Source organism: Lepisma saccharinum, chromosome 17 (genome assembly GCF_977018435.1).
Source record: "Lepisma saccharinum chromosome 17, izLepSacc3.1, whole genome shotgun sequence".
NCBI classification, from domain to species: Eukaryota; Metazoa; Arthropoda; class Insecta; order Zygentoma; family Lepismatidae; genus Lepisma; species Lepisma saccharinum.
Genome location: NC_139245.1, coordinates 32,889,864 through 32,917,451, shown reverse-complemented (window position 1 = coordinate 32,917,451; position 27,588 = coordinate 32,889,864). Strand labels below are relative to the sequence as shown.

Here is a 27,588-nt window from a genome sequence, read left to right as displayed (position 1 = left end):
ATATGTTAAAATAAAGTGCCATAATAATACAACATGGTCTTGTGTTATTGTGTAAAATGAATACGATTAATATGTGCTGTTTATAAATATCAGAAGATAGTTAAAATGGTTAAAATATTTCCGTGACACACACCCCTTCCATTTACAGTTGCCATATGACTGCTAATTTTGATTCGTATTTGGAAGTATTCAGGCTATGACCTGGCAACATGATTAGGGAAAGCAATCTGTGCGTAAAGCGTCGAAGTCACTCAAAGTGAAGAAAACTGTGAAAGAATTGTCAACATGACATATTTTTGTTCAGGTTTGTAACACTCTCAGGTTAATATCAGTTTTTTGTTGCATAATATAAACATTCAGCATTTTTATTTACTTTTACTTGTAACGTGAACCATCAGAGAAACTCATCATATCGTAATTATCGTGTAGTTTTTCCTGCTGGCGTCTCCAATCCAACGCCATTATCATTATTTAATTTTTTGTTTACAAATGTAATTATCGCCAAAATAAAGATTGTTTGATAACAGTGTAGTATATCGGAAACACATTAAAATCGTATATTTTGTGTTTTGCATTGTTCGTACTTACCAATTGTGGGTAAATATGCGATAACGCACGGACACCTTTAACTCATTTATTTCCTTCATTTTACCACTGGTACTTACCTTTTCTGCATTGCGGATCATTCTGTAAGGTGAAGTTATGCCTTCTTCCATAAAATAGTATCAACTTTTCATATTACGAGTGATTATTTGTCTTCCTTGTTACGCTTGGGTAACAGACAATATAGCATGCACTCGTCGTGGATCATCGCGCCGTGCTTGTGTTTTGGGTACTACTTTACTATACCTGAGACACCTGGGAATCATTTCTTTCGCACTTTTTTATATTGCTAACGTACTATTCTACATTCCGGAACACTTATTTAGGTGAAATAATTGAATTTGTTAGGAAAGTAATGTATATTTCTAACATTTACGAGTACTTACTGTTCTTGTTTATTTCCACACACAACATGGCGATAGCTTACCGTTGATCGTTCCTTGAAGCAGAAAAACCATTGACGTTAGCCCAAAAATTCACGACAGCCCCACAAACCATCACGGGGACGAGGTATGCCTACTAGGTTAGGTTAGGCCTGTTAGGTTTGGTTCCATTAGCACTCCTTTCGTTCAATTTAGCATATACGGACAATACGAGAGCGTATTGTGCTCTCATGCAGGAAGCAAATGGCGGCAGCAGCAATAGCGCGTCGGAAATAGATTTTCGTACAAAACCACATGCATTTGCATTAAAATGAATCAAAATTACATTCCCGAACATCAACAACGCTACAGAAAATGATTTTTCGTAAGTACTTTCTCCTGTAAATTTGAAGAAATCTGTCTCAGGTATAGTAAAGTGTTACCGTGTTTTGTCGTTTTGGAGTGGGTATGCAATGTTTCAACCTTCTTAACCGAAAAATACCTACTTTAGTGTTTAGTGTTCATTATGTCATCACAATCCACTGACGGATAGCCCCACAAACCATTGCCGGATAGCCCCCAAAACCATTTCTGGCAAGGTTAGGTTAGGAATGCTGCCAAACAAGAATGAATCACTTTTTAGGTAAGAAATTGGCATTGCCTGCCACATTATGCCGTTGTTTCCATTGTATGCGTGAAGATGGCGAGAGCGTTGAAAGTCACGCGATCTCTGCAGTGTTTCCAAACGTGCCTTCTTTTTACCTATGTTCGCCGCGCTTTCTTTTTTCTATGAATTTAGGGGTGAAATGAGTGCTAATGGAACCTAACCTAACAGGCCTAACCTGACCTTGTTTGAATGGTTTGTGGGGCTACCCGTGGATGGTTTTTAGGGTAACGTGCATGGTTTGTGGAGGTAAACATGAAAAAAAAATCGAAATAGTACGTAATTTTTAGTTATGAAGGTTTGAAACACTGCTTGTGCACTGAAAATCGACAAAACACAAGCTGGCACGTCATGACGCGCGATGATCCATTACGAGTGCACGCCATATTGTCTATTACAGAAGCGGAACAAGCAAGACAAATAATCAATCATAATATGAAAAGTTGACAGTATTTTATGGAAAAAGGCATAACTTCACCTTAAAGAATATTCCACAAGGCAAAATGGGTAAGTACCAGTCATAAAATTAAGGAAATAAATGAGTGAAAGGTGTCCGGGCGTTATCGCATATTTACCGGTATTTTTTTAAAAAAAAAAAAATCTCGTAAAAAATGCACGTTTCAAAACACTGATGAGACCGTGTGACTTTCGACGCTCTCGCCATCTGCACGCACATAATGGAAATAATGGCATAATATGGCAGGCAATGCAAGTTTCTTACGTAAAAAGTGATTAATTCTTGTTCGGCAGCATTCAAATACGAAGTTTTTAGTTTCCCGTGAAAGAAAATAACCTCCAAGAACGTCCAGAATACTAAAGAAACTCATTTCAGTAAGTACTTTCTCCTGTAAATTTGAAGAAATCCATCTGGGCGATATCGCATATTTACCCAATTGTGTATTGCAAAACATAGTTCAAGGTGCCATTATGCTTTTTACACGAAAACAAACACAAATTTTCACATAGAGAGTAATTTCTTTGACTCCTTTTTTCGCCTCCATAACACATAATATGGCAGGCAAATGTTGACTACCGTAGTGGTTATGCAGTGTTTCCAACCTCCTTCAGCGAAAAATACCTACTATCGTGTTTGTCACTTGTGCAAATTGTACATTATGCACGGGTAGCTGTCGGATAGCCCCTACAAACTATTCACAGATTGCTCCACGAACCATTATGCACGGTAGCTGACGGATAGCCCACGGAACCATTTCGGATAAGGTTAAGTTAGATTTGTGTAGGTTAGGCAAGCATAGTAAAAAAGGGAGGTTGGACACACTGGCACAGGCTTACATCATCAAACGTACGAAGCATCCGGTTGTAGTAGGGCAAGCAAATGAAAGCAATGGCAATTGTGCATCTATAAGATATTTCTCTTGAAAAATGCATGATTTCCCGGTCAAATATATTCCACGATAAAAGAAAATACCTCGACAAATGTTGTAAACCTTGGAGAAACTCATTTTCATAAGTAGTTTCGGTAAATGTCTGTTATATCGGAGACACATTTCTTCATTTTTACAGTAGAAACTACTTACGAAAATGAGTTTCTGTAGCATTTTGAAAGTTCGTTTAGGTATTTTCTCACCATAGAATGCTGCACAAGAAATAAGCACTTTGGGTATAATAAACTTGCATTTTGTGCAAAGCGACAACATTATGCTGTTGTTTCCATTATGTACCTGCAGATGGCGCGAGTGTCAAAAGTCACGCGGTCTCGCCAGTGTTTCCAAACGTGCCTTTTTTTACGAGAATTTTTTTTTAACTATGCTTACCTAACCTTGCTAGAAATGGTCCGTGGGGCTATTGTGAATGGTTTTTGGGGCTATCCGTCAATGGTTTGTGTTGACATAATGAACACAGAAGGGGTATTTTTTGGTTAAGAAGGTTGAAACACTGCATACCCACTCCAAATCGACAAAACAGAAGCACGACGCTAAATGATCCACAGCTGTGCACGCCATATTGTATGGGGCCTCCCCATGGTGTAGTGGTAGCGTCATTGCCTTGTAATCAAGGGGTCCTGGGTTCAATACCCGGTGGAGGCAGAAGTGGTTTGGGTCCCACTTTAAACTATAGGTCCAGTTCCGATTAGCCTTACTGTGCATAAAATGGACTTAAAACAGCAACTCTCACACACGCCATATTGTATGTTCCGTAACGGAAGAAAGGAACCAAAAGAATTACTTGTAATGTGAAAAATCAAAGTTATTTTCTTGTAAAAAGCATAATGGCACCTTCAACTATGTTCCGCAATACACAATTGGTAAGTACGAACCATCCGAAACACAAAATATCCAATTTTAATGTGTCTCCGATATAACAGACATTTAATGTAGTTTCTTGTGTAAAATTGAAGAAATGTGTTTCCGATATAGTAAACTGTTACCCATTTTCCATAAGTAGTTTCTTCTGTAAAAATGAAGAAATGTGTCTCCGATATATGAAACTGTTACGGGTCGTATAAGCAATGTGATACCTCATAATAAATATCAATACAATTATTTGGCTAGGTTTAGGTTAGTTTCCCAATAGTTGCTGGGATTATAAAGTTACTGTAAGTTTCCCACACATGAATTACTGGTGTTTAATAATAACAATAAAGAAAATCGTTCTTCTGTACACTACAAGACAATTAGTGAAATTTGGAAAGTGTCTGGATCCATTCTCCATGTGACCCGATACTAAATATGATACATTGGCGTTGAAAGTAAACAGTAAAAAAGTGCTGGAGACAGCAACGAACAAACCCTGTAGGCCAAACAGTCTCCCAAGTACTTCTTTGTGGGGTATCAATTACATCTCCAAACAACACCTCTCACTAGTTTATTTCATCATTTTTTACTTTCGTTTATAACACCATTAAGACTTGTTTCCATGATTATGAAAAACTAAATATACTGACCAAGGCAGTAATTTATTTTATTAAAAACATAAACTAAACGTAACGTTTCAACCTTCTAGCAAGGTCTTCGTCAGCCTCTGTATCAAGTACAAAAGTAACAAGATACAAAAACAGGGCATTATATATACACAAACATTACTCCCTCCCGACTATTTAGAAAATTGTTTATAACTTTCTAGCAGGTGGCTTACTTTCCTACTTGCCGATTGTGCATTGCGGAACATTGTGTAGTGTGTCATTTTGCTTTTCTCACGAAAATAATGTCCATAACAGTAATTTTTGTTCATCCTTTTTTCGCTTCTGTAACACACAATATGGCGGGCACAGCGTCGTGGATCAGTGGGTGTACAGTGTTTCCAACCTTCTTAACCGAAAAATGCCCCACACACCATTGATGAATAGCCCCAAATACTATACATGCATAGCCTCAAAAACCATTCACGGATAGCCCCACAAACCATTTCCGGCAAGGTTAGGTTAGGCAAACATACTATCTTGTGTAAAAATAAAGAAATCCGTTGTTTGGAGATGCAATTGTTACCCTTTTTTCGTTGTTTGATATACCATCGCCACTGTTTTTCTGCCCCAGGGTGCCGTGGTGCACACTTTGGGAACCACTGGCTTAGGCAGTAGGCACTGCGATTGAATTTTGTGCATTTCTCGTGTATGATGTAAATATCTGTATAATATTAACTTAATGCCCACAGACACACACACACACACGTAATTTACCTTCATTTAGTACTTTTGAAAAATGGACTTGATTTACAAAGCCCAAATGATAATCTGTGAGCACCCACTCTTTGGAGATCAGTTCTAGCTGCGGACCTGCCTCACGGTGCTTGACCAAGACTGGAATTTTGGGCTTTCCATTAGAAATCTAATCCAGAGGTGAAAATACAAACCATTACACTATGCAGAAGCTCTAACAGAAAGAAGAGAAAAATAAATACTTGCTAGAAATATTAAATGTATGAGTTGTCAACACATTCAAAGAAAGAAATTGTAAATTGTTATAAGGTGGTTATTTTTGGGTAGGTTGGTCAGCCATTCTCAACTTTTACGGTACTTTAGTATTATACAGACTACCTCATTTGTCTATGTTAAATTAAACATGAGTCAGTCAGGTTTCATAAGTGGGAATCAATTTGGCAGAATATGATTTGGAGGTAGTCCGTATAATACTAAAGTACTACTTTTACTGTAATTTTTGTGAACATGTAAATCTCGATAAATTTATTTCTCTAATGATCGTTTATTTTCTTTGTTCACAGCGTCTAGATGTGGTTTACTGCCACATGTTAAGAGAGAAAATGGATAATACTTTTCATTATTGAGAAGAATTGAATGAAGAATTAGAAAAGACCTTCGTTTTCGCTAGTAAATATGGCAGTTGTTAAAGTCAAACATGAAGAGCTGTTTCATTCCCAAAGCTCAATCAACCACATTGAACGTATGCATCTAAATTGTACAAGTGATGATGTTGATGCAATTGTGAATAAATTGCTGACTGCTGTTAGTGATGTGCCTGCAGAACCAAGTCACAAAATGGAGACTGAATTGGAAGACACAATATCAACCACTAATAATACAAAGCCACTTATTGATAACGCATTTACAGTTTTGAAAACTGTTGCTACACCTACAAAAATTAGAATTTCAACTACCTTCATAGCATCCTCTGAAAAGTTGAATTTTGTTGCTACTAATCAAAATTTTAATGAAGCAGATTTAAATGAATATGAATTGTGTGGTGTGGAAAGTGTACAAGTTAAGCGTGAATTTGGTGGTGAAGTCGATACACCTTCAGATGAGGATCTACATGTAAACTCAGATGCATGTGCCCTGTCTTTTGTTGATATAAAGTGTGATGCTAGTTGCGATGTGTCAAATGAGCTGGCTTTGGAGACGGTATCAAGTGCTAATACCGCACATGTGGGTGCATCCTTGCATTTATCAGATGGAAGCTTGGGCAAGGAAAGAAATTGTTTTGAACGAACTGATCAGGATGAAAATGAAGGTCTAAATTCAGAATCATGTGATTTGCCTTCAGTGGATATAAAGTCTGATGTAAGTTATGATGTGCCAAATGAACTAGTTCATGCAGAGAATTCTTTGGAGACAGTGTCAAGTTCCAATGCAGTTTCAAATCCTAATACCACACTGGTAAATGAAGCCTTGAATTTGCCAGATATAAGCTTGAACCATGACACAATTAGTTTTGAACCAACTGATCAGGAAGAAAATGATGGCCTAGCCAATAATGCTCAAGAGACAAGTTGCATTGAGGGACTGCTAGATTTGTCTGTAAAGAAACGCAGTCATTTGAATATGCGACCGAACATTTCTGAAAGTGAAAGTCATAACCCACTTGACTTGTGTGTTCATGGTGACGCAGACAGGCAAATAATATCAAATAGGATGAAGATATCATCTGTTCTAAGAAAACGTGAAACTGAAAATTTTGGAAATGGAGTTCCACTTGATTTAACTTCTGAAGAATTGCCTCATACACATAAACATGTAAGAGACCTGAGTCAGATGTCAAATACCAGAACTGCAAGTTATTCTTTAGCACCTATTTTAAATAACAAGGACTCTAGTAGCTTTTCGTGTGCAAATGTTGTAACTCGAGTTACTAAGAGGAGTGTGGTAAATTCAAGAGCAGTAACGAAACCAAACAGCTGCTCTCTCCATGTTTACAGATGTCAAACTTCCTTAGAGTGGCCTAACTTTTCTGTTAAAAATCCTAGAAACTTGATCTTGCAGAATAATTTCGATATTTTCCCTCCCATTGCTCAAAATGCTGGTGTGTTTCACCGGCAACCTTTTCGTTCAAAATCTGCTGAAAATTTAGTGACTAGAGTTAACGAAAAAGTAAATACTCAAAATTCTTCATTGACATCCACATTAATTTCCACTTTCAACAGCACAAATTCTAAAAAGTGTAAATGTGGTTTAAATGAACAAGATAGTGAGCTCAGGAAGAATAAAATCTGTCAGACAAATGAGTCTGCATTAACACCAGAAGACTTTTCTGCATGTAACAACTGCTTGCAAGAGAAACATAATAGAACAATGCATAATGTATCGAAGGAAATTTCAAACAAGCATTATCCAAGCGTCTCTCGTGTTTGCACAAGTGAAAATGTTTGGTGCAAGAATCACAAAACTCGTGTCGAAGCAGAGACATCTTCTGAAGTGTGTAGTGAAAGGTTATCTTCGCAACACACCAAGAATGCGAAGAAGTCTGATCAGAGAGTCAGGGAGAAACAGTCATCCTCCATGACAGATGTCCTGAGTGCAAAGTCAAACACAGTTCTGAAGAGGACAAAGGATATGATATGTAACAGGTAAGAGATATGCACAATATTTACTTATATTGTGTCACGGTGGCTCAGTCGGTAACGCGTCTGACTACCATGCTAAAGGTCCCGGGTTCGATCCCCGGCCGGTTCAAATCCGGGAACTTTTCTAACGATGGAAGCGGCCCCGGCGCCCACCCAGCGTCGAATAACATGGGTACCTGGGGGGTAAAGGCGGTCATGGGCGTGATGCTGATCACATCACCCCGACTCACGACCGGATCAAGAAAGTGTGGGGCATTACCCCCACACCCCCTATATGCCTTCATGGCGTGGTGCTAAGCACAGGGGAACACTTTACATTTACCTTTTATTGTGTCACTTCGTTGAAATGTTTTACTGTGGAAATGATATCAAGTAGTTAAACTCTTTTAAATATGGTTTAATGTTATTATTCATGCTTCAGGACTGGACATGTTATCCACAGAGAAAACTGGTTTCAATTTCTTGTAGAACACAGTTGATTTGCACAGACCTATTTTGTTATAATAGTGTTATTTCTTACTTGTCATATCCAATAATGAAAGTTATAAGTAAAAAATAACAATCAAGATTTTACACAAAAATTCACATTCGGCACCTCCCCATGGCCACCATAATAGTCTATAAAGTTAGTGAAAAAAATGTAGTTTATAGTAGTGGTATATTCCTACTATTGTGCCAAGTCATGTTGGAGTATAAGAAAAGTATTATAACTTTCCGGAAAATAGATTCTACTGGAAGCATAATAAAAGATGACTCTTATAGCACATGCAATCTATGTCCTCTAATTTAAAACAAATTGGAATATATACATGTAATTTTTAAAAACAAATTTTTTCCAGTAATTTTGAAAATCTGAGGTCTTCCGCTGCATCCCTAATTATCGCATGCTGTGAACATTTTTTTATTATTATTACATGTAAAACATATCAGCAAGGTATGGTGCTGCAAAGCTAATACCCCATTCATATGTATGTTTGAAATAGCATTGCATAATTTTTCTTGGAAAAAATTATATTTTTCAAAATTCATGTGTTAAAAATAGTAACAATAAATATATTGTTTCATCATTTTAGTGTCATACTTTCATATGTATGTAAATGAACATTACATATAGTTTTCAAGGAATATGTTAATTCTTCCCACATGGTGGTGTTTTAATGACCAACTTTCATTAAAAGGTTAAGGCAAGAAGTTTGTATACAGTGCTTTTCATGGTCGTGTGGCCCATGGAGTGGCTGCTAACATGCTGGACAATGAGAGTTTGTCTGCCGGCAAACTGGATGCAACATCCGCCTAACTGAAACTGCTAGCTATTTAATGAAATGAGCTCGTACAAATACATTGATAGTTACAATTAAAATGAGCTCATGCCTTGTTGCAAGAGGTGTTGGAAATCTTGTCCTCCTGCATCCACACATTTACGACATCTTTTTAAGAAGTTTTCACTAAGAAGTATCAGTTCCTCTTCCGAAATTGCTTCAATTTCTCTCCTGATATTTTCTTTCAATTCTTCTAATGTATGGATTCAGGTTAAAAAGCATTGTAGCTCGCCACACATGGAAATGTATGTTTCTTGTGCAAAGCGCTGGAGGGATTTTTGAGGAGTATGTTCCAATCTTGTTTCAGTGTCTTTTATTTCCTCTTCAGGGAGCACACACTGTTTCACCCTTTCCTTCTTATTAAGAACAGACCCTTGATACGCTTTGTTTATTTTGACCATATGAAATATTTTATTTGTTTTCTGTTAATTTCACATTTGATTTATTTGTTAGTTTCAATACTGTTGTTTGATATTTTGATATTGGCTTAAATTTGTAATTTTTGCTGTACATTTGTTACACGCAATATCGGAAGTGGAAGTCATTTCCGGTTTGTGAAGATGTGTAGAACTGTCCAATCTTTTATTGATTCGGTTGCGAGGACAACAGTGCGTGAAATGGAAAAAGTAAGTTGAGTTGCGTGAGATGATGTTTATTTAGTGAAAAACACTGTTTTATAGGTAAAGCCGCAACTTAATTCAAATGTGATTTCGTTTGTGAATATTATTGTTATTTTGCAGTGATTGTTTAAAGGCAAAATGTGTTATTAAATTTGTAAAATAGCAAGAAGCTATTTTTTTTTGTTCAAACCGTTTCGTCCTGAGAATGCTCATTGTAGCATAACATTAAGGAGAGTCTCATAACTCCGCCGCACAAGGAGATTGGGTAGCTACCGTGACGTAGTAATCCGTGATCCAGTGGCGAACACCAGAAAGGAACGTCGCAGATAAATTTGGCGCTCAACGTGAAGGCATCGATGATGTAAAAGGATAAATTGTAACTGTAATATCGTGTAAAAAAAAAAAAACGTGTGTTTTGTGCAGTGTGAAGTCATGAGGAAATTGTCGAGCGTTACAAAGTCTGATAACACATGTAACTCATGTGATCCATTTTGTAGAGATATCAAGGTATGAGTAGGAGAATTTTGAGAAGCCAGAGCAAGAAGAAAATGGATAAATTGAGTTGTTGTGATGATAAAGATAAGCCCTTGGACGAAATATTTCAGTGCAGGAAATGCGGGGCGTATTTCCATTTAGGGTGTGCAAATTTGCCAATATCCAGAGAATTTCTTCCTGATGGTGACTTAGTTTGTAAAAATTGCAAATCGCATAGTGCTACTTTAAATATGGAGGTACTTTGTGGCTGGTTAAGGAGAATTGAAGTAGGAAGGAAAGAAGATCAGAATGAATTGAGGAAGATCATTGAAGAAGGAAGGAAAGAAGATAAGGATGAGTTGAGGAAGATCATTGAAGAAGGAAGGAAAGAAGATCAGAATGAATTGAGGAAGATCATTGAAGAAGGAAGGAAAGAAGATCAGAATGAAATGATAAAGAGGTTTGAGAAAATGGAAGAAGGAAGGAAAGAAGATAAGAATGAATTGAGGAAGATGATAGAAGAAGGACGGAAAGAGGATAAAAAGGAACTGATGAAGATTATTGAAGACGGAAGAAACGAAACTAAACTAGCTTTCAGGAACTTAGAGGAGGTATTTAGGAATGATAAGGAGGAAATGATGACGAGAATGAAAGCAGACCGAGAAGAATTGATGAAGAAGATTGAGGATGAGCGGAAAGATGATAAAAATGAAATGATGAAAGTAATAGAAGACAGAAGACAAGAAAACAAAGAAGAATTGGAAGCTGTGCGATGTGATTTGTTAAAACAAATTGATGAAGGGAGAGATGCTCTAAATAAGATAGAAGAAGTTTGGGAAGTAGACAGACGAAAAGTAATGAATGAATTGGACACCGTAAGGGCAAGGATAGAATCCGTCGTGGATCAGCGAAGTACTTCAAGGAATTTGCAGAACAGTGAGAAGATGAATAAGGAAATTAACCAGAAGTTCTATTTTATGGAGGAATTCCTTTTAGGGAAGTTGGAGAGATTACATTTAAAATCTGTGCCAAGAAATCCAGGAATGACTGCTGGAAATACTGACAGATCTGTGGAAAATATTCGATGGGTGAGAGATGATAATGACCCTTTGATTTCCGGTATATCTTCAACAGAATCTGTATCTTCTGCTGAATTGTTGACTAAAAGGAACCATAAGAGGAGAAGACGTATCCAAAGTACAAAAGGGATACCCAGAGAAGATATTGATAAATCTCCTGATGTCTCTCATAGTCCATCTCACACTGGACATTTTTTTAGAATGTCGGATATTAACTCTCTGAGCAAATTTACCGGAGAAATAAATTCCATATCAGCAGAGCGTTATTTGGAAGAACTGAAAACGTCCATGGACATAATGAAAATGCCTAGGCACTATAGATTAAAGGTGCTTCCTTCTGTAATGAAAGGGAAAGCTAAAGCCTGGTTTATTGCCAACGAGAGAAGGTGGAAGTCTTTTGAACAGTTTTGTGCCGCGTTTAAAAAACAGTATGCCTCTGCAGAAGCGAAGCAGAGAGAGATCCAGATTTTAAGAAACAGAAGATATTCCAAATCCTCAGGTCTTTCTATGGAGGATTATTGTTGGGATGTCTACGGGTCATACTGTAAGTTGGTCGAACGTGTGGACCAAACAGAAGTGTTAAGTTTAATTATTCATCAGCTCCCATGCAGAATACGGCAGCTAGTATTGACAAGAGATCCTCGAAACATTGACCAGTTGACCAACTTCTTGGGGAAGTACGAAGCCTCAGAACAGATAGATGGGTGGAGAGGTGACGGTAATAAAGCAGAAGAAAGGAGACCTAACCAACCTCGAGTTCGCAGAGTACAGATGACAACTTCTACTAATAATCCTGGAGGATCCCGCAGCGCAGAGAGCGGAAATGGGAAGGAACAAATCACCAGAGAAGGACAGCGATTCCCGGATGGAAGGTGGAAGAATAGAAACTGGACAAGTATCAGACTTTATAGAAGGACTACGCCGTACACAAATAGTTGGAGAAGAGATCAAAGAGCTCCGGAACGAAAAGAGTGTGCAATACAGACGGAAGAGCTACCTTCCAGTAATCTTAGAGTTACAGCGTCGCCATGGGAAATTAACTGCAATGAAGTTCTGGGTTTAGCCCAGCGCCCGTTGTAAGCGGTACTCTTACGCTTGCAATGAAGGGCATGCAAGTACAAGAAAGCGACGAAAGTGAATACCCATTCCTAACAGAACATCCGTTAGAAGTATTGTACTTGAATATCGAAGCCACTCCTCTAAATTATTTAAAAATTAGAAAGACGGTAATGGAAGAAGATAGGGATAATGTGAAGAAACCTGAAATTTCAGTCGAGGTATTAGGATTCCAAATAAAATGTACTCTGGACACGGGTAGCGAATGTACCCTTATGAATTATAATATTTGGCTTGAAGTACGAAAGCGATTACCAGGTCTTAAATTGCAGAAGTGTCCAGGCGTAATATTAAAAGATTTTGCTGGATAAGAAAGATCACAGATAGCTGGATGTAGGCGAATAAATTTTGAAATTGGCGGTTTTATATTTGAAGATTTGGTATATGTGGTCAAGTGCTTAGAAGCTGACTTATTATTTGGTTATCCTTTCCTTCGAAGATACAAAGCCACTCTGGATGCAGGCGCAGAAAAATTGTATCTGATCAATGGCGGACACACAGTAGAGCAACATTTACTTCCTAACGCTGGAGATTCAGAGAAGGGCGAGTCGTGGGAGAAGACAGCCTTAATACAGTGTACGAAAGCGGAGGAAGAAGCTTACGCTGATGAGTGGACTGCAACAGAATCAGACATAAGAGATAAAGCCTTTGCTTCAGATGTTTTGAGAGTTGAGGAAAAGGATCAGCTATTTAATTTATTGTTTAAATATACAAGAATATTCACCGACAAGCCAGGATTATCTAGGAATTCTATCTGCGAAATAAATGTAACCAGTGAAGAACATGTTTACTCCAATCCTTATCCTGTCTCGTTGTCCAAGAGGAAAAAGTTGGAAGGAGAATTATTAAAGTGGCAAGAGAAGAAAGAAATATTTGATCTATGGAGAAAAAGAAGGAAGAAGAAGACAGTTCAGAAAACAAAAAGAAACCGCTTGTAAAACACTCTATCAAATAAGCTTGCACGTGAAGATGTGAAGTATGTGTTATCAAATGTATATGAAAATCTATCTTTTGGTTGCATTATGAAGGTTGAATAGTATATTCCATCATAGAAAGTAATCGTCGAGAGTCCTGCACATTCTTTGAAGAAAATGGATAAAGAAGAGTTTACAAAGCCATATAATTATTCAGATAATGCTTGGCTTGTATACATGATTTGGATACAACTTGAATTTCATTTCCTGTAATGATTATTATTAAACCGAAAGAGGGCTGACGTTAGGTATAATTCCCAGAAGAATTAGAAGTTCACAATGTTTATAATTTAGTTCCAGGAGACCAATCTGAGAATGAATGGCGAAGTCGAAGGGAAAGGACAGCCATAGTTGAAAATGATAAAGGTCCAAAAGGGAACAAATATATAATTTTATGTGAGACTTCAATGTCAATAATTAAGTTTAAGCCCAGAACAATTTCAGAAGTTAAACGTTTGGAAATACAAATGTTTAGGAAATGTATAGTTGGATGAAGAACAAGCTGTTAATGTTAAGAAGCTCTTAGAAGATGTGGAAAGGATGACAAAAGAAAGAAAAGAAGTTCTACACAAAGCAAGAGAACAGATAGTTTGAAGATTTGTTTTTATGATTAAAAAATGTAGGATCATATGAATTTTCTTAGAGCGAGTTTGCATGAAGAGTGAAGAGTTCTGAAGTAATCTCGAAGAAGTTTATTCTATAAAGAAAATTTCCTTCATGTACATTGCCTCAATTTTCTTTGTTTGTATGGGAGGAGAACTTGATACGCTTTGTTTATTTTGACCATATGAAATATTTTATTTGTTTTCTGTTAATTTCACATTTGATTTATTTGTTAGTTTCAATACTGTTGTTTGATATTTTGATATTGGCTTAAATTTGTAATTTTTGCTGTACATTTGTTACACGCAATATCGGAAGTGGAAGTCATTTCCGGTTTGTGAAGATGTGTAGAACTGTCCAATCTTTTATTGATTCGGTTGCGAGGACAACAGTGCGTGAAATGGAAAAAGTAAGTTGAGTTGCGTGAGATGATGTTTATTTAGTGAAAAACACTGTTTTATAGGTAAAGCCGCAACTTAATTCAAATGTGATTTCGTTTGTGAATATTATTGTTATTTTGCAGTGATTGTTTAAAGGCAAAATGTGTTATTAAATTTGTAAAATAGCAAGAAGCTATTTTTTTTGTTCAAACCGTTTCGTCCTGAGAATGCTCATTGTAGCATAACATTAAGGAGAGTCTCATAACTCCGCTGCAGAAGGAGATTGGGTAGCTACCGTGACGTAGTAATCCGTGATCCAGTGGCGAACACCAGAAAGGAACGTCACACCCTGTTTCCCTAAATTTCTTTACAAGTTTTCGAACACTGTCCCTGTGTGGAACAGGAACATCGGGTAATTCTGCTGCAAAATGCCTTTTAACTTCATTTCAAGAATTCATACATAAAAATTCATTGTTTTATATTGTACATATAGCATGGCATTATTAGGCTGCAGAAGAGCACCAGTAATACATAAACTGAAACAAAACAATCTGAAACACTTGTTAACACCTTAACACTTCACAAACATGTGCAAACTGGATACTGGAGCACCGACTCATCCAGTACCAAGGTCAGCATAAAGCTGTTGGTTTAAATCCAGCTAATGTGTTCTCACTGCCCGGCATGCTAGCCGCCACTCCACGAACGACTCAGCTGTGAAAAGCAGTCTACATATATACATATGCATATTTGGCTTTTTCAGGATATAAAGAACTTTCTTTATACACTTAGCTATTTCTGAAGTGGGTTGAATTTGCTTCTCTTGTCTCTGTTGAAGTAGATAGCTATACTTTTCTATGTTCACAATGCTTTATTGAACATTTGCACAAAGTAATTAGATTAAGTGTACATTGCAACTCAAGGCTCACAAAGTGAACCAATAAGATGCATGTGAAAATATTCCGGTAAATATGCGATAATGCCCGGACACCTTTAACTCATTTATTTCTTTAATTTTACCACTGGTACTTACCTATTTTGCCTTGCGGAACATTCTTTAAGGTGAAGTTATGCCTTTTCCATAAAATACTGTCAACTTTTCATATTACGATTGATTATTTGTCTAACTTGTTCCGCTTCTGTAATAGACAATATGGCGTGCACTCGTAATGGATCATCGCGCGTCATGATGTGCCAGCTTGTGTTTTGTCGATTTTCAGTGAGCAAGCAGTGTTTCAAACCTTCATGACGGAAAATTACGTACTATTTCGATTTTTTTTTCATGTTTACCTCCACAAACCATGCACGTTAGCCCCAAAAACCATAGACGTTAGCCCCAAAATCCATCCATGGGTAGCCCCACAAACCATCCACGGATAGCCCCACAAACCATTCACACAAGGTTAGGTTAGGCCTGTTAGGTTAGGTTCCATTAGCACTCATTTCACCCCTAAATTCATCAAAAAAAGAAAGCACGGCGAACATAGTTAAAAATAGAAATTTTCGTAAAAAGAAGGCACGTGTGTAAACACTGCAGAGATCGCGTGACTTTCAACGCTCTCGCCATCTGCACGCACACAATAGAAACAACGGCATAATGTGGCAGGCAATGCCAATTTCTTACGTAAAAAGTTATTAATTCTTGTTCAGCAGCATTAAACTACGAAGTTTTTACTTTCTGTGAAAGAAAATACCTCCAAGAACGTCCAGAATGCTAAAGAAACTCATTTCAGTAAGTACTTTCTCCTGTAAATTTGAAGAAATCATCCGGGCGATATCGCATATTTACCAATATTCCAAGTCACAGCACTTGTATTTAGTAAAATTTCGTGAACCACATACTTTCAATATCTTTGCAGTGTTTTATTTTTGCATAAATACAGTACGTTCTAGTGCATGCTTGTTGGTGACTGGAGCAATGCCACTTGCTGACAAGATCAGATGTGCATTTTCCATCAGCTCATAAACATGGCCCATTTGGTAGCTTTCCAAGCCGAGGTGAAGTTTCTCTTCGATAAGCACACTACAATAGACATAACATTGTATCAAGATCAGATTATGCCGTCCCAACCTGGCACCTCTATGTATGCCGTGAATTTCAGTATTTGTTTCATAAGGTTGAATGCGTCATGAAGAAAGATTTATTTATATTCACTTCTGTGTACTTTGCTTTATTTTACTTTGCTTTTCTGCCACTTTTGTCTAATCACAATTGTTTGCTGAGGTTATAGGTGATAAACCTCTATAAGTGTTATACATAAGTACATTTTAAAACTGAGAATTTTTATGTGTTGTTATGTGAAAACAAACTCGTGTAAAAGTATGAGGAGGCATTTTTTAAGTGATCATTCTCGAAAGATGTGAAAAAATGTGTGGTATACAAGGACATTTTCAACATCTTATGTTACAAATGCACACTTCTCCAAAAGTTACTTGACCACCCTGAAAGTTTTCTAAGTCCAGAAGTCGTTAATTTGGTAACAGCTCTTGAGAACGAGCAGAGAGTAGCCAACTTTACTGCAGGTGTCTCTACTAGGCGAGAAACCCTGTGCTGACATATTTACATTCTTTTTAATAATATGAAGTCAGAAACTGTATTCGCCCAACATATTAATAGAAAACAAAACTGAAAACACAAGTATAGTATGGCATCACATGCATTGAGTATGGAGTTTAGTAGTTGAATAATTTTATTTAAGAAAGTTCGCAAAATATAATTTGGTGTTGAAATCCACGAATGTTTCCAGCAGCTCAACATATTTGTTTCTTTCTGGCACTAACATTCATCAATTTGGATAGAAAAATACCTAAATTGTTGTATTCCAACAGCTAGTAATTGGTCAAACAAGGAATATGCTGACTCTAGCTCGGAAGTTGATGAAGAATCATCTTCATTTCTGAGCCTAGAAGACAATGCTAAACCGAATATCAGTCTGTTTGCCTTCAGCTAGAACCAGAAAACATTAATTCTTTGCATTTGTCAGCCTTCTTTTGGCTTTTAGGTCATTTTCAGTAGTTTGTGCCTTTATTTGTTACATTTTCCTTAATTATGAGGCTTATTTTTCTCCTTCCTTCTTGTTTCGTGAATTTTAAGTGCATTTACTTCCAGAACTTGTAGATTTAAATTTCCTGACATGGTTCTTTTAGCAAGTTCGTCATTAAACAAATATATGGTCAATGGAAAAGCACAACTATCATTTTCAAGTTTGGCGATGCATTAAATAATTAATTGTGATAAATGTATTTTTCCTACACTAAACTTAAGATATGTTGTGTGAACTCTACTTTGAGATTACCTTACAATTTATGAGAAAAAAAACAATTTATTAAATTGTTGGGGTATATTTGTGGAAATTTTAAGCTACAACATTTTTTTTATTATTTCGAATAAACTTTCTGACTTGCCACCGAAGTTCCTGTGTTCAATTCCCAGCCTAGACATGTGTGTTATTGTTGAGTGTCTCTTCATCAATTTCATGTGATCATCACTCATCCTCATCACAATTAGCCAAATGAGGCACAGAAATACAAATACAAGCATATCGGAACTGATATCCCAAGATAACCTCTTCATAATTAGTAACCTGTTTCGAGTATTATTTCGAATACTGATATATTTTTTAATGCTAATATTACAATTTTTGTTTCAGGAACAAAGAAACCGAATCTCCATTTACTTCCTGCAAAGCACCTGAAAGAATGGGGCACCGAGCTCAACATTCATCTTTTGATCAGATAGCAGAAGTTCCTGAACAAAGCATACAACAAGGTACTAATTCCAGTATTACTTCAAATGGAAGAGATCAAAGTAGATTGGGCCCCAAAAATGTTTCAAAGGAACTGAGAAAAGTAAGAAAACTACATGTTAATAATAGTTGTTGCGATAAGTTTGTAAGAGGTATCTCATGTGGAAGTAGTTCAGGCATTGCTGGAAGTAACAATTGTCGTCTTTCATCACAGGAATGTGAGATTGTGAACAGGGTTAGGTACTCTACAGGAAATGTTAATAAAAGTGGTTCAAAATTACCGGATAATGTTGATACTGTGTTATATAATGAATCAGGTAGGGGTTGCGATGTTACATCGACATTCAGGAACCGAAATCTGAGAGTAGGATACGAAGTAAATAGTAAGAACAGATCTTTGAGCACAGGACCATTGCATGAGGATGATGGTAGTGTGCATTTTGATATTTCCAATCAAGAGAATGCATCAAACAGTAGGACCCAATATTGTACATCACGTGGGGATCACTCAAGCACATCATCAAAACAAGAGCAGGCTGAAGAAAATGACAGTGAGCAATTATCGTGTGCTTTGTGTGGTTTGGAAGTTGAAAACATGGAATGCCTGTCAGATCATTTTCTGCTTCACCTTAGAAGTCCAGGTTCAAGTGAGAGTGGTATCGACACGAAAGACTATAAAAGAGGTGAAAAAGGGTGTCAGATGAACAGAATCTCTGGAACTAACAGCAAGAGTGATAAACATGCTAACATTCATAAAAGTGATCATGCAAGCTTGGCAAAAAATTTTGACTTAATCTCCATAAATGATATAAACTGCGAAAGCAGTGTTGTTTCTGTAGATTCTTTAAGAAATGAGGAGCCTACTTTGATTTGCAAAAGTTCTTTCTCATGTAACAGGAAAAAGGGTCCAAAGAAATGCAAAAATGTTTACCGATGTGACCATTGTAGTAAAGAATTCCGTTTCTATCAAGTTTATGTGTGTCACAAAATAATACATGCAGGACAGAAACCATATTCGTGTGCAGCATGTGGTACGAAGTTTTCGTTTAAAAAAACCTTGGTAGCTCATCTCTTGTCAGAACATTTAAAACAAAAGACCACACATGGGGGCACTTCTTGAATGATGTTTGAGTTACGATTTTGTTTAAGTTAATTACGTTGAGTGAAAATTTGGCAGTAATATGCACCTTTGTTTTTCCATTTGTTCTTACAATTGCCAGATTTCTGTTTATAAAAGTTCAAGAAGTGCACAGTGTACAAAATATGAGGAAATTGAAAGGGACCTGAAGATATTTTACTTGTTAGTATATTTTGACTTAACTCTAATAACTTTGCTAATGCAATTTAGCAATGATCCTACCTTTTTTTTTTTTAAACATTTCTACTATTGCCATAAATTATTTATTCTTGTAATTCATCTTTTCATGTTGACATTTAGTTACTTCTTTTGAAGTTGCACATCTTTTGTATTAAATTATATTTGCAAATTTTTTGTATCAAATTGTGTATATCTTTCGGTTAAAGAATCTCCTTGAAATTTGGAATGCTTATAAAGCAGTTATAAAAGTTATTTTTGGTGGTGTAAGTTATCGAGAATGGGTGTGCTCATTACTTATAGTGAGTAACAGCCATGTAAATAGTACAAAACAAGTTTTTCTCAATAAAGACTGCATTTTGATATAATTAATTATTTCTTTTCCCCAGCAATTTAAATAAGGTAGCAAAAGGGTAGGATTAAAATTTGTAGTAAGTGTGCCATGCTTATTTGCAAGAATGGTACATATGATTACAGGTATAACTCTTCATTGATTTGGTGTTTTTAAGTCCACTTTATGCACAGTAAGGCTAATCGGGACTGGACCTAGAGTTTAAAGTGGGATACGAACCACTATGTGCCTCCACCAGGAGTCGAACCCGGGACCCCTTAATTACAAGGCGACGACGCTACCACTGCGCCATCGAAGAGGCCCTATAACTCTTGAGTTTTATCTTTGGGGGGGGGGGTGAAATGCCAATGAGAATACATTGTGTGTGTGGGGAGGTCTCTCTCTCTCTCTCTCTCTCTCTCTCTCTCTCTCTCTCTCTCTCTCTCTCTCTCTCTCTCTCTAAAACTACATAATGCATGTAGGTATGTATAATTGTATTTTATCAACCTTGCTCCCCAATAGTGTAACGAAGTCAGTGCTATTGCACCTACAATATGCACACACACACACCAGATATATTTTTCCAAACTTTGAAATATCCATCAAGTTATATGAAGGTTGTAGTGAAATTCACTTAGGTATATTCAAACCCATAGCTAGATTTCGTCACCCTGCTCGAGAATAGAATTTAGTGCCCCGTGCACGTTAACACAAAATTTGACTAATTTGCAGTGTTTTTTTGTTCAATATATTGAGTACAATTTTACACAATACAGCACATAATTAAAGTACGGTTTTGAAATAATAATAATAAGCACAGATTTGATGTGACCCTTATATAAATGGCTGCCATTGCAAGGGAAGGGAGCAAGCAAATATTTAGAACTATTTATTTGCAAACTGATAATATACAAGTTGTATATAATCAATTAAACAGAACACCAATACTTTAATTTCACAGTGTACTGCCATGTTCTCACCCTCCCTGTCCCTCTGTCTCACTAATATACATGCATACATTCAGTATCCTCTAAAAGTTGTTTCAAGGGAGGGTCCAGGCACCAAATATGGGGCAAGTTACCAATTTTTTGGTTACACAAACTGCCTTAAAATTAGATTTTGATCTGTAGTAATAATTTTAATAGCAGCTAGATGCGTAGTACCATATTATGTTTTAATGAACTTTATATATAACCTAGATTTTGGTCAAAGATGTGAATGTGGCTATGTTTTCACACACGAAAATGAAAAACATGTGACTTTTAATAATATACATGTGCATTGATGAAGGTTATTCGCCTCAGATAACACTTAATCTGTAAGAGCTGGATATTGTCCCCTCCCAAAAACATATATATTGTTATATACTAATTGTTATTTATACGTATAATGCTAGATCTTAGTCTCACGTGGCTAGAAGGTGAATGGGTAGGACAAGATGAAATGGTTACTAAAGTGCATAGACGTTCCCAGGTGCACAAAGGATGTCCTGATGTTCTAGGATTGCAGTGGTTGGTCAGCTGGTGGCAAGCAGCAGCTTATAATCCTCTTCGTCTCTTATTTCCCCTTTATGATTAAAGATGGCGGAACGTAGTCGAAACATGTTTTTTCTCTCCACAAAAGGTGTAATTATTCTACTGGTTTTTTTTTTTATATTTGTGTGTTTCAACGCCGTGTATGTGAAGAACAGTTTTCTAGTGGGTCAGCGTATAGTTTTGATGCTTAGTTTGATGTATGGAACCTGGGAAATAGGAGCTTTTTATTTCCTGCAGCTGGATGTGTACCTGGACTCTTGGCAGCCATGTCACGGTCACCTTCCCAAGGGGACCAACCATGAGGTAAGCAAACTGTCGCCCGGCACTTTCACCTGCTTTGCCTCATGCTCATGTGCGGCGATATCCACCTGAACCCCGGTCCCTCAAATCAAAATGAAACTTTCTCTGTATATTATCAGAATATACAAAGCATAAAGAACAAGCTCTCTAATTGTGCTATAAACCTCAGTGAATTAATACAATATGACTGTTTAGTTTTCACTGAGACCTGGCTGAATGATACTGTGAGTGAAGCTGAACTTCCGTTTGCTAAGCACTTTAACATTTTTAGAAACGACCGTGTAAATCAACGTGGGGGTGGTGTCATGATTTGTGTAAACACGAAATGGAACTGTAAACACCGTCGTGATCTGAGTCGGACTTGCGAAGTTATTTGGGTGGAGGTAAATATTCATAAAGAAAAGAAACTTATTCTTGGTTCATATTATCGCCCGCACAAAAACTCTCTCCTCCATATCCTCAAAGCTTGCAGGGATTCAGTGTTGGCAGCTATGAAATGTGGAAATGTCGTGTTGTGTGGTGATTTCAATCTCTCCATTGACTTGAAAAATACAATCACTGAACAATTGTTCAAGTGATCAGTGGTTTCTCGACACTTTCAAACATGGCATGGGGTTGAAGCAGCATAACATGCACGAAACGTGTGGAGAAAGCAATTTGGACTATGTTCTGGCAACACTGTGCGAACTGGAGATAACACCTGAAAGGAATTTGCTGCCCTCGGACCATACCTCTCTCGATGTCGCTGTGAGCCTCCCCTCCGCTGAGAAGGTCAAAAATCTCCACTCCCAGAACGGTCCTCGCCGCCTGTGGCGAAAAACCCCTTGGAACGACGTCCGGCGAGCACTCTATGCCTATCCCTGATTTCTGCTGGAAGAGGAAGAGGTCAACGACACCGTGGAGATATTCCTGGAAGCCCTCCATGCTGTAATAAAGGACTTTGTGCCTACCAAGAAAGCGCGTTCTGCAAAATATCCAATTTGGTTCGACAGCGAACTTATCCTTACATTGAAGAACAAAAATCTGGCCTGGAACTTGTGGAAGCAGTACCCGAATGAACATACCCACAAAATGTTTAGTGATATTGGGAGACATTCAAAAGAAGAAGTTCTACTCGTTATTAAATTTGAGAAAAAAGAATCCTTGTGTGCCTATGGAAATTGTAAATAATTCTGACACCGCTGTTGGAGACGAAAGAGCACATTTTAACACTTTTTTTCATGAAAATTTCTCCTCAGAGACAGTTTCCGAACCTCTTTCTCATGTTAAGTCTGTTAGTTCCCACACTCTCTCCTCGGTTAAAACCTCCCCTCAAGAAGTCAAATCTCTCCTCATCTCTTTGCCGTTGCGCCGGTCCTTAGGGCCCGATGAAATTCCGACAATTTTCCTTCGCCACACTGCTGACTCCCTGGCTCACCCTCTGTGTATCTTACTAAACAAGTGTTTTTATGCAGGTGTGTTTCCTGAACTGTTGAAACGTGCAAATGTTGTACCGATCTATAAATCTGGAGACAAACATTCTGTAAAATCTTATCGACCAATCTCTCTTGTCACCTCTCTCTATCATCTGTGAGAAAATAATCAAAGATAGGTTGCTGAAGTTCACATCTCCCCTTATAAATACTGCTCAGCATGGTTTTCTTCCAGGCAGCTCTTGCTTGACCAATCTATCAGTATTACTTTCTCATGCTACTTAGTCTATCTCAAATAATTCCCAGCTTGACGTTATATATGTGGACATTTCAAAAGCTTTCGATAAAATTAACCATAATCTCCTTCTTCATAAATTACAATCCAGATTTCACATCCATGGTAAACTTCTATCTTTGCTAACAGACTATCTGCATGCACGAGAGCAGCGTGTTATCCTCCCTGGCTCCTTTTCCAGCGTTCTACCCGTCCTGTCCGGTGTCCCCCAGGGGAGTGGCTTAGGCCCACTTTTGTTCCTTCTTTACATGGATGATCTGCCAGACAGACTGTCTTCTCTTCCCATAAATGTACTTCTCTTTGCCGATGACTGTAATCTCTTCAAAGAAATTTCATCGGAACGCGATTCACTAATCCTACAACAAGCTCTTACAGAACTACTTGTGTGGTGTCATCAGAAACTTGAATTGAACCCTCAAAAATGCTCCTGCCTCACCATTTTCTTAAAAAGGAACAAACTGATCTCTCTTTATACTCTCGAAAACTGTCCCATCAAAAATGTTTCCTCTCAAAAAGATCTTGATGTTATCATCGATGAAAAGCTAAACTTCAATGATCACATTACATATACTACTAAACGAGCCATGCGTCCCCTTGGTATTCTGTACAGGTTCCCTGAAATCCAAAACCAATCAGCCATTAGCATATTTTTCAAATCCTTTATCTCTCCCATTCTTGAATACTGCTCCCCCATCTGGACTATGGCTTCTAAAACAAATCTTTCCAGGATTGATTCTGTCCTCAGCTTTTTCCCCGCCATTTCTCGCCATAGAATTCCTTCTCTCAGACACCTCCATAAAACAGATATTATGTCTATTTTGAAGATCCAGTCAACACACACTAGTCACGAACTAGCAGACATGAAATTTTTGCATAAAATCATTAATGGCAAAATTAAAACCGAATTCCTTGTCAACCAATTTCATCTACGAGTACCCTCACGGCCAACCTGCAATGTAAAGCTCTTTCACATTCCTGCTACAAGGCTCTCTCTCCTACAGCGGTCTCTTTACTATAGGCTCCCCCACTTATATAATAACCTGCATGTAAATACCGATATTTTCTTGTCAGAACACAGGTTCCGACAATCGCTAAGAATGTACGTGTAACAATTTCTTTTTTCGTCTGCCATCTTGTATTGTCTTTTTTTGTTGTTGTTATTTTTATTTTTATTATTGTTTTTATTTTCTTCTTGTTGCTACAGTTTCAGTATAAAATGGTCTTTCAGTACTGTGTCTGAAACTTTAATTAATTAAATAAAGAAAGAAATAAATAAAAATAAGAAGTGAGATGAGGATTATCTTATGTGCACAGTGGAATGTAATTTTCTTTTGCATCTTTCAGTAGGCAATTAACCTATTCAATGTAAAACTTAATATTCAGTCAAACTCAATATTTATTAACAAATCATCATAATAAATAATTTCCATATATATATATCTCACATGGTTTATCCATATCCAATCTAAATAGCTAAGAACCTCATTTTTGTTAACACAACCATAATAGCTATATACAGGGTGTCATTTTAATGGCACCCACGGACCACAGATTCGTATAGAGGACATCAAAACAAACAACTTTTCTCAGTACCATTTTTCTCATTGGTGCGTCGATTCGACGCTACAGCCGTTCAAAAAAGACCGTTTTGCCACCTGGATGCTGGCAACCCAACACAACATTTGGTCGTATCTGTGACATAATTTCCTGCAGCGAAACAGCACACGGCAGGGTTGCAAGTAACACGCAAATTTTGTGAAAAATGACAAACTACCAACCACATTATTAGCTGTAAAACGAAGTGAGAAACACGTCCAGAAGACCGAACATCATAGCCTACCAGCCAGAAGATCAGCAGTCATATCCGGGGAAGGGAGAAGTGAACCAATGATATGAGAATGGTAAAAAAACACATTCAAAATGAAGTGTCAATATCGGATTTTGTCTCAGCCTACATATCAAATATCAACAACAATAGATTTTATTGGACTTACAGCTTACATGTGGCTGTTTACGCCCAGCTACATGTCAAATATTTGCAAATCTCGTTGCAAGGTTGATATCTACATGTTTGTGTCCAGATGCCTTGTGGTACTTTTGTGCTGATAACGGAAGTAATTGAGGTTCACATTGTTACATTACTGCTAAAACACGTACAACCACAGTAGCAATGTAATTATGAATCAGTAGTGAATATACTGTCCTGTTCATAGTTGCAAACTAATACATGTGTATCCGGTGCGTAGATAAACACAGTCGTTGGAAAGCTTGTATTACTACTACTCAGTGGCGTATGCTGGTTCTAACGAGTGGGTAATCTCCGACCCTTGACCCAGAATCCATATTAGATTTAGGAATTTTGGGGCGGAATGTTTGTCTTATTGCTATGACCACAATCAATTAATTCTCGTTATTGCAGTTTAATATACGTGTAGAATTTCAAATAATAAAACAAGACCGTATTATAAAGCTATAAAAAAACAACCTGTGAAATATAAAATGAAAGACATGCGCTAGTGAAATAAAAACCCGCAATATTAATTTAAGTGCAAAATTCAACTTACTCCATGACCCGATTACTTGTGCTGTAGCACATCCAAAGCATGCTGTTTGTCCAGTTGCACGTCAATACGTGTCTGTGCGAAAGATTGCAGCTTAACAAAGGAAATTATGTGACTTTTGGATTTTTCATGTTTGGCACAAGCGTTGCAAAGATTACAGTATCCACCAAGCGTCCGTACATTCTTTTCAGCCCCGAAAAGTAAGCACGGCCAACAAAAAAGCAAAGCTTATTAACACTAATACTTCCTGTCAACCATGGTGTTTTGTCATAACTTGCTTGCGAAAATGCCTCACATATTCCCGATTTTTGTCTTTGTGTGTAGAAATAAGTTCAAGCGATGGCACTGGCCTACCTGTATTAACAATTTGCAACTTCTCCTGAAAAGATCTTGTTCCAAAAGGTTTCCCCAGCAAATCTTGTATCACATCCATTACCCTTTAACACAGCACTATCACGACAAACACTAACACCTAAATAAATAATAAACACGAAGCACAGCATGAAAAGAACGACTACACACATTCAGTTTCACGTGCCAAACTTCTGTTGTTGTGTTCTTGGCTCAGAGTGAAATTCCCTACGAATGATAAAAAAAAAATCCCTTTCCGAGCTCGAAATGACAGGTTTTAAAAGTTCGAATCATTGCAGGCCAGAGCCAGAATTATATTTCGGGATGGGGATCATTCCTTATTAGCAGCCACCACATAAAGTTGAAACAGTGGGGTTAGAAGTCCTGAAGATGAATCTCAGATTATGACAACGTATTATGCAAGGTGTTTAATCCTGCTAATGAAGTAAAATTAATTACCACTATACACTTTTTAAATTAGATATTTGTAGGATTTCGGGGAGGGGGGTTTCAGCTCCCCCGAGTCCTCCACCTGGCTACGTGTCTGATGTGTTTTTTCATTTTATGTTTAATTCGTTCATCTTCATCACTATTAATCTGAAGAGGCGGAATATAGCAACTTAAATTAACTAATAGACGTATTGACGATTTAATTGAATGAGATTATACAGGGTGTCATTTTAATGGCACCAAAATAATAATAAATAATTATATATATATAATTTATTTTTGATATATTTCCCTTTAAAAAATATTCAGTTCCGTGAAAGAAGTGTTCTCGCTGCTTTTGAAGATTAGAGAGGAGAAACAATCACTATTTTTGTAAATACAAGGATGGGGGGAGTCAGCATATAGGTGCTTTAATTGCTTAAGCTTTGAATTTTATTTTAGTTTGCTTCATCTTCAATATTTAAGCTTTTTCCTTTTGATAAATTTATGTTCAAGTAACAGAAATCAGCAAGACAGAAGCAAATGTAAAGTGAAAATTAGCGTAGAATTGGTTTGCCCATGTTATTCAATTTTCCTGTTCTTCGCACTCTACCGGGTATGTTTTCCCTAGTTCACGGAGGGAACGGCAAAGGCTCTGAAGGTTGAGAGTGCGACCGGTGGACTCTCACACGAAGGAGCTTACCCTGGGCACGGAATCACCGCGCCTGAGAAGCAGTGTTTCCTCCCCCTCTTTCCTCTCTCCTCCCTCCTCGCCAAGGGTTTCAAGGGAAGTGGGAGGAATGATGTCAGGGTGAGATTCCCTGAAGTCATTCCACCGGCTGGAGAAAGGTTCCCAAACATTCA

At 37.4% G+C, this 27,588-nt stretch overlaps 1 protein-coding gene across 2 annotated transcripts; it reads left to right on the top strand.

Moving 5' to 3' along the window:
* The first annotated feature begins 224 nt into the window (after positions 1-224).
* On the top strand, positions 225-19,863 carry LOC146001671 (uncharacterized). 2 transcript variants are annotated; one of them, XM_083139293.1, is made up of 3 exons: positions 225-304; positions 5,809-7,887; positions 18,100-19,863. In XM_083139293.1, exons 2-3 carry the CDS (start codon positions 5,921-5,923, stop codon positions 19,313-19,315), a joined length of 3,183 nt encoding a protein of 1,060 aa, XP_082995419.1. In that variant the 5' UTR covers positions 225-304; positions 5,809-5,920; the 3' UTR covers positions 19,316-19,863. The 2 variants fall into 2 exon arrangements, with proteins under 2 accessions (XP_082995419.1, XP_082995420.1); XM_083139294.1 differs by having other exon boundaries at positions 225-321.
* The last annotated feature ends 7,725 nt before the right edge of the window (positions 19,864-27,588 follow it).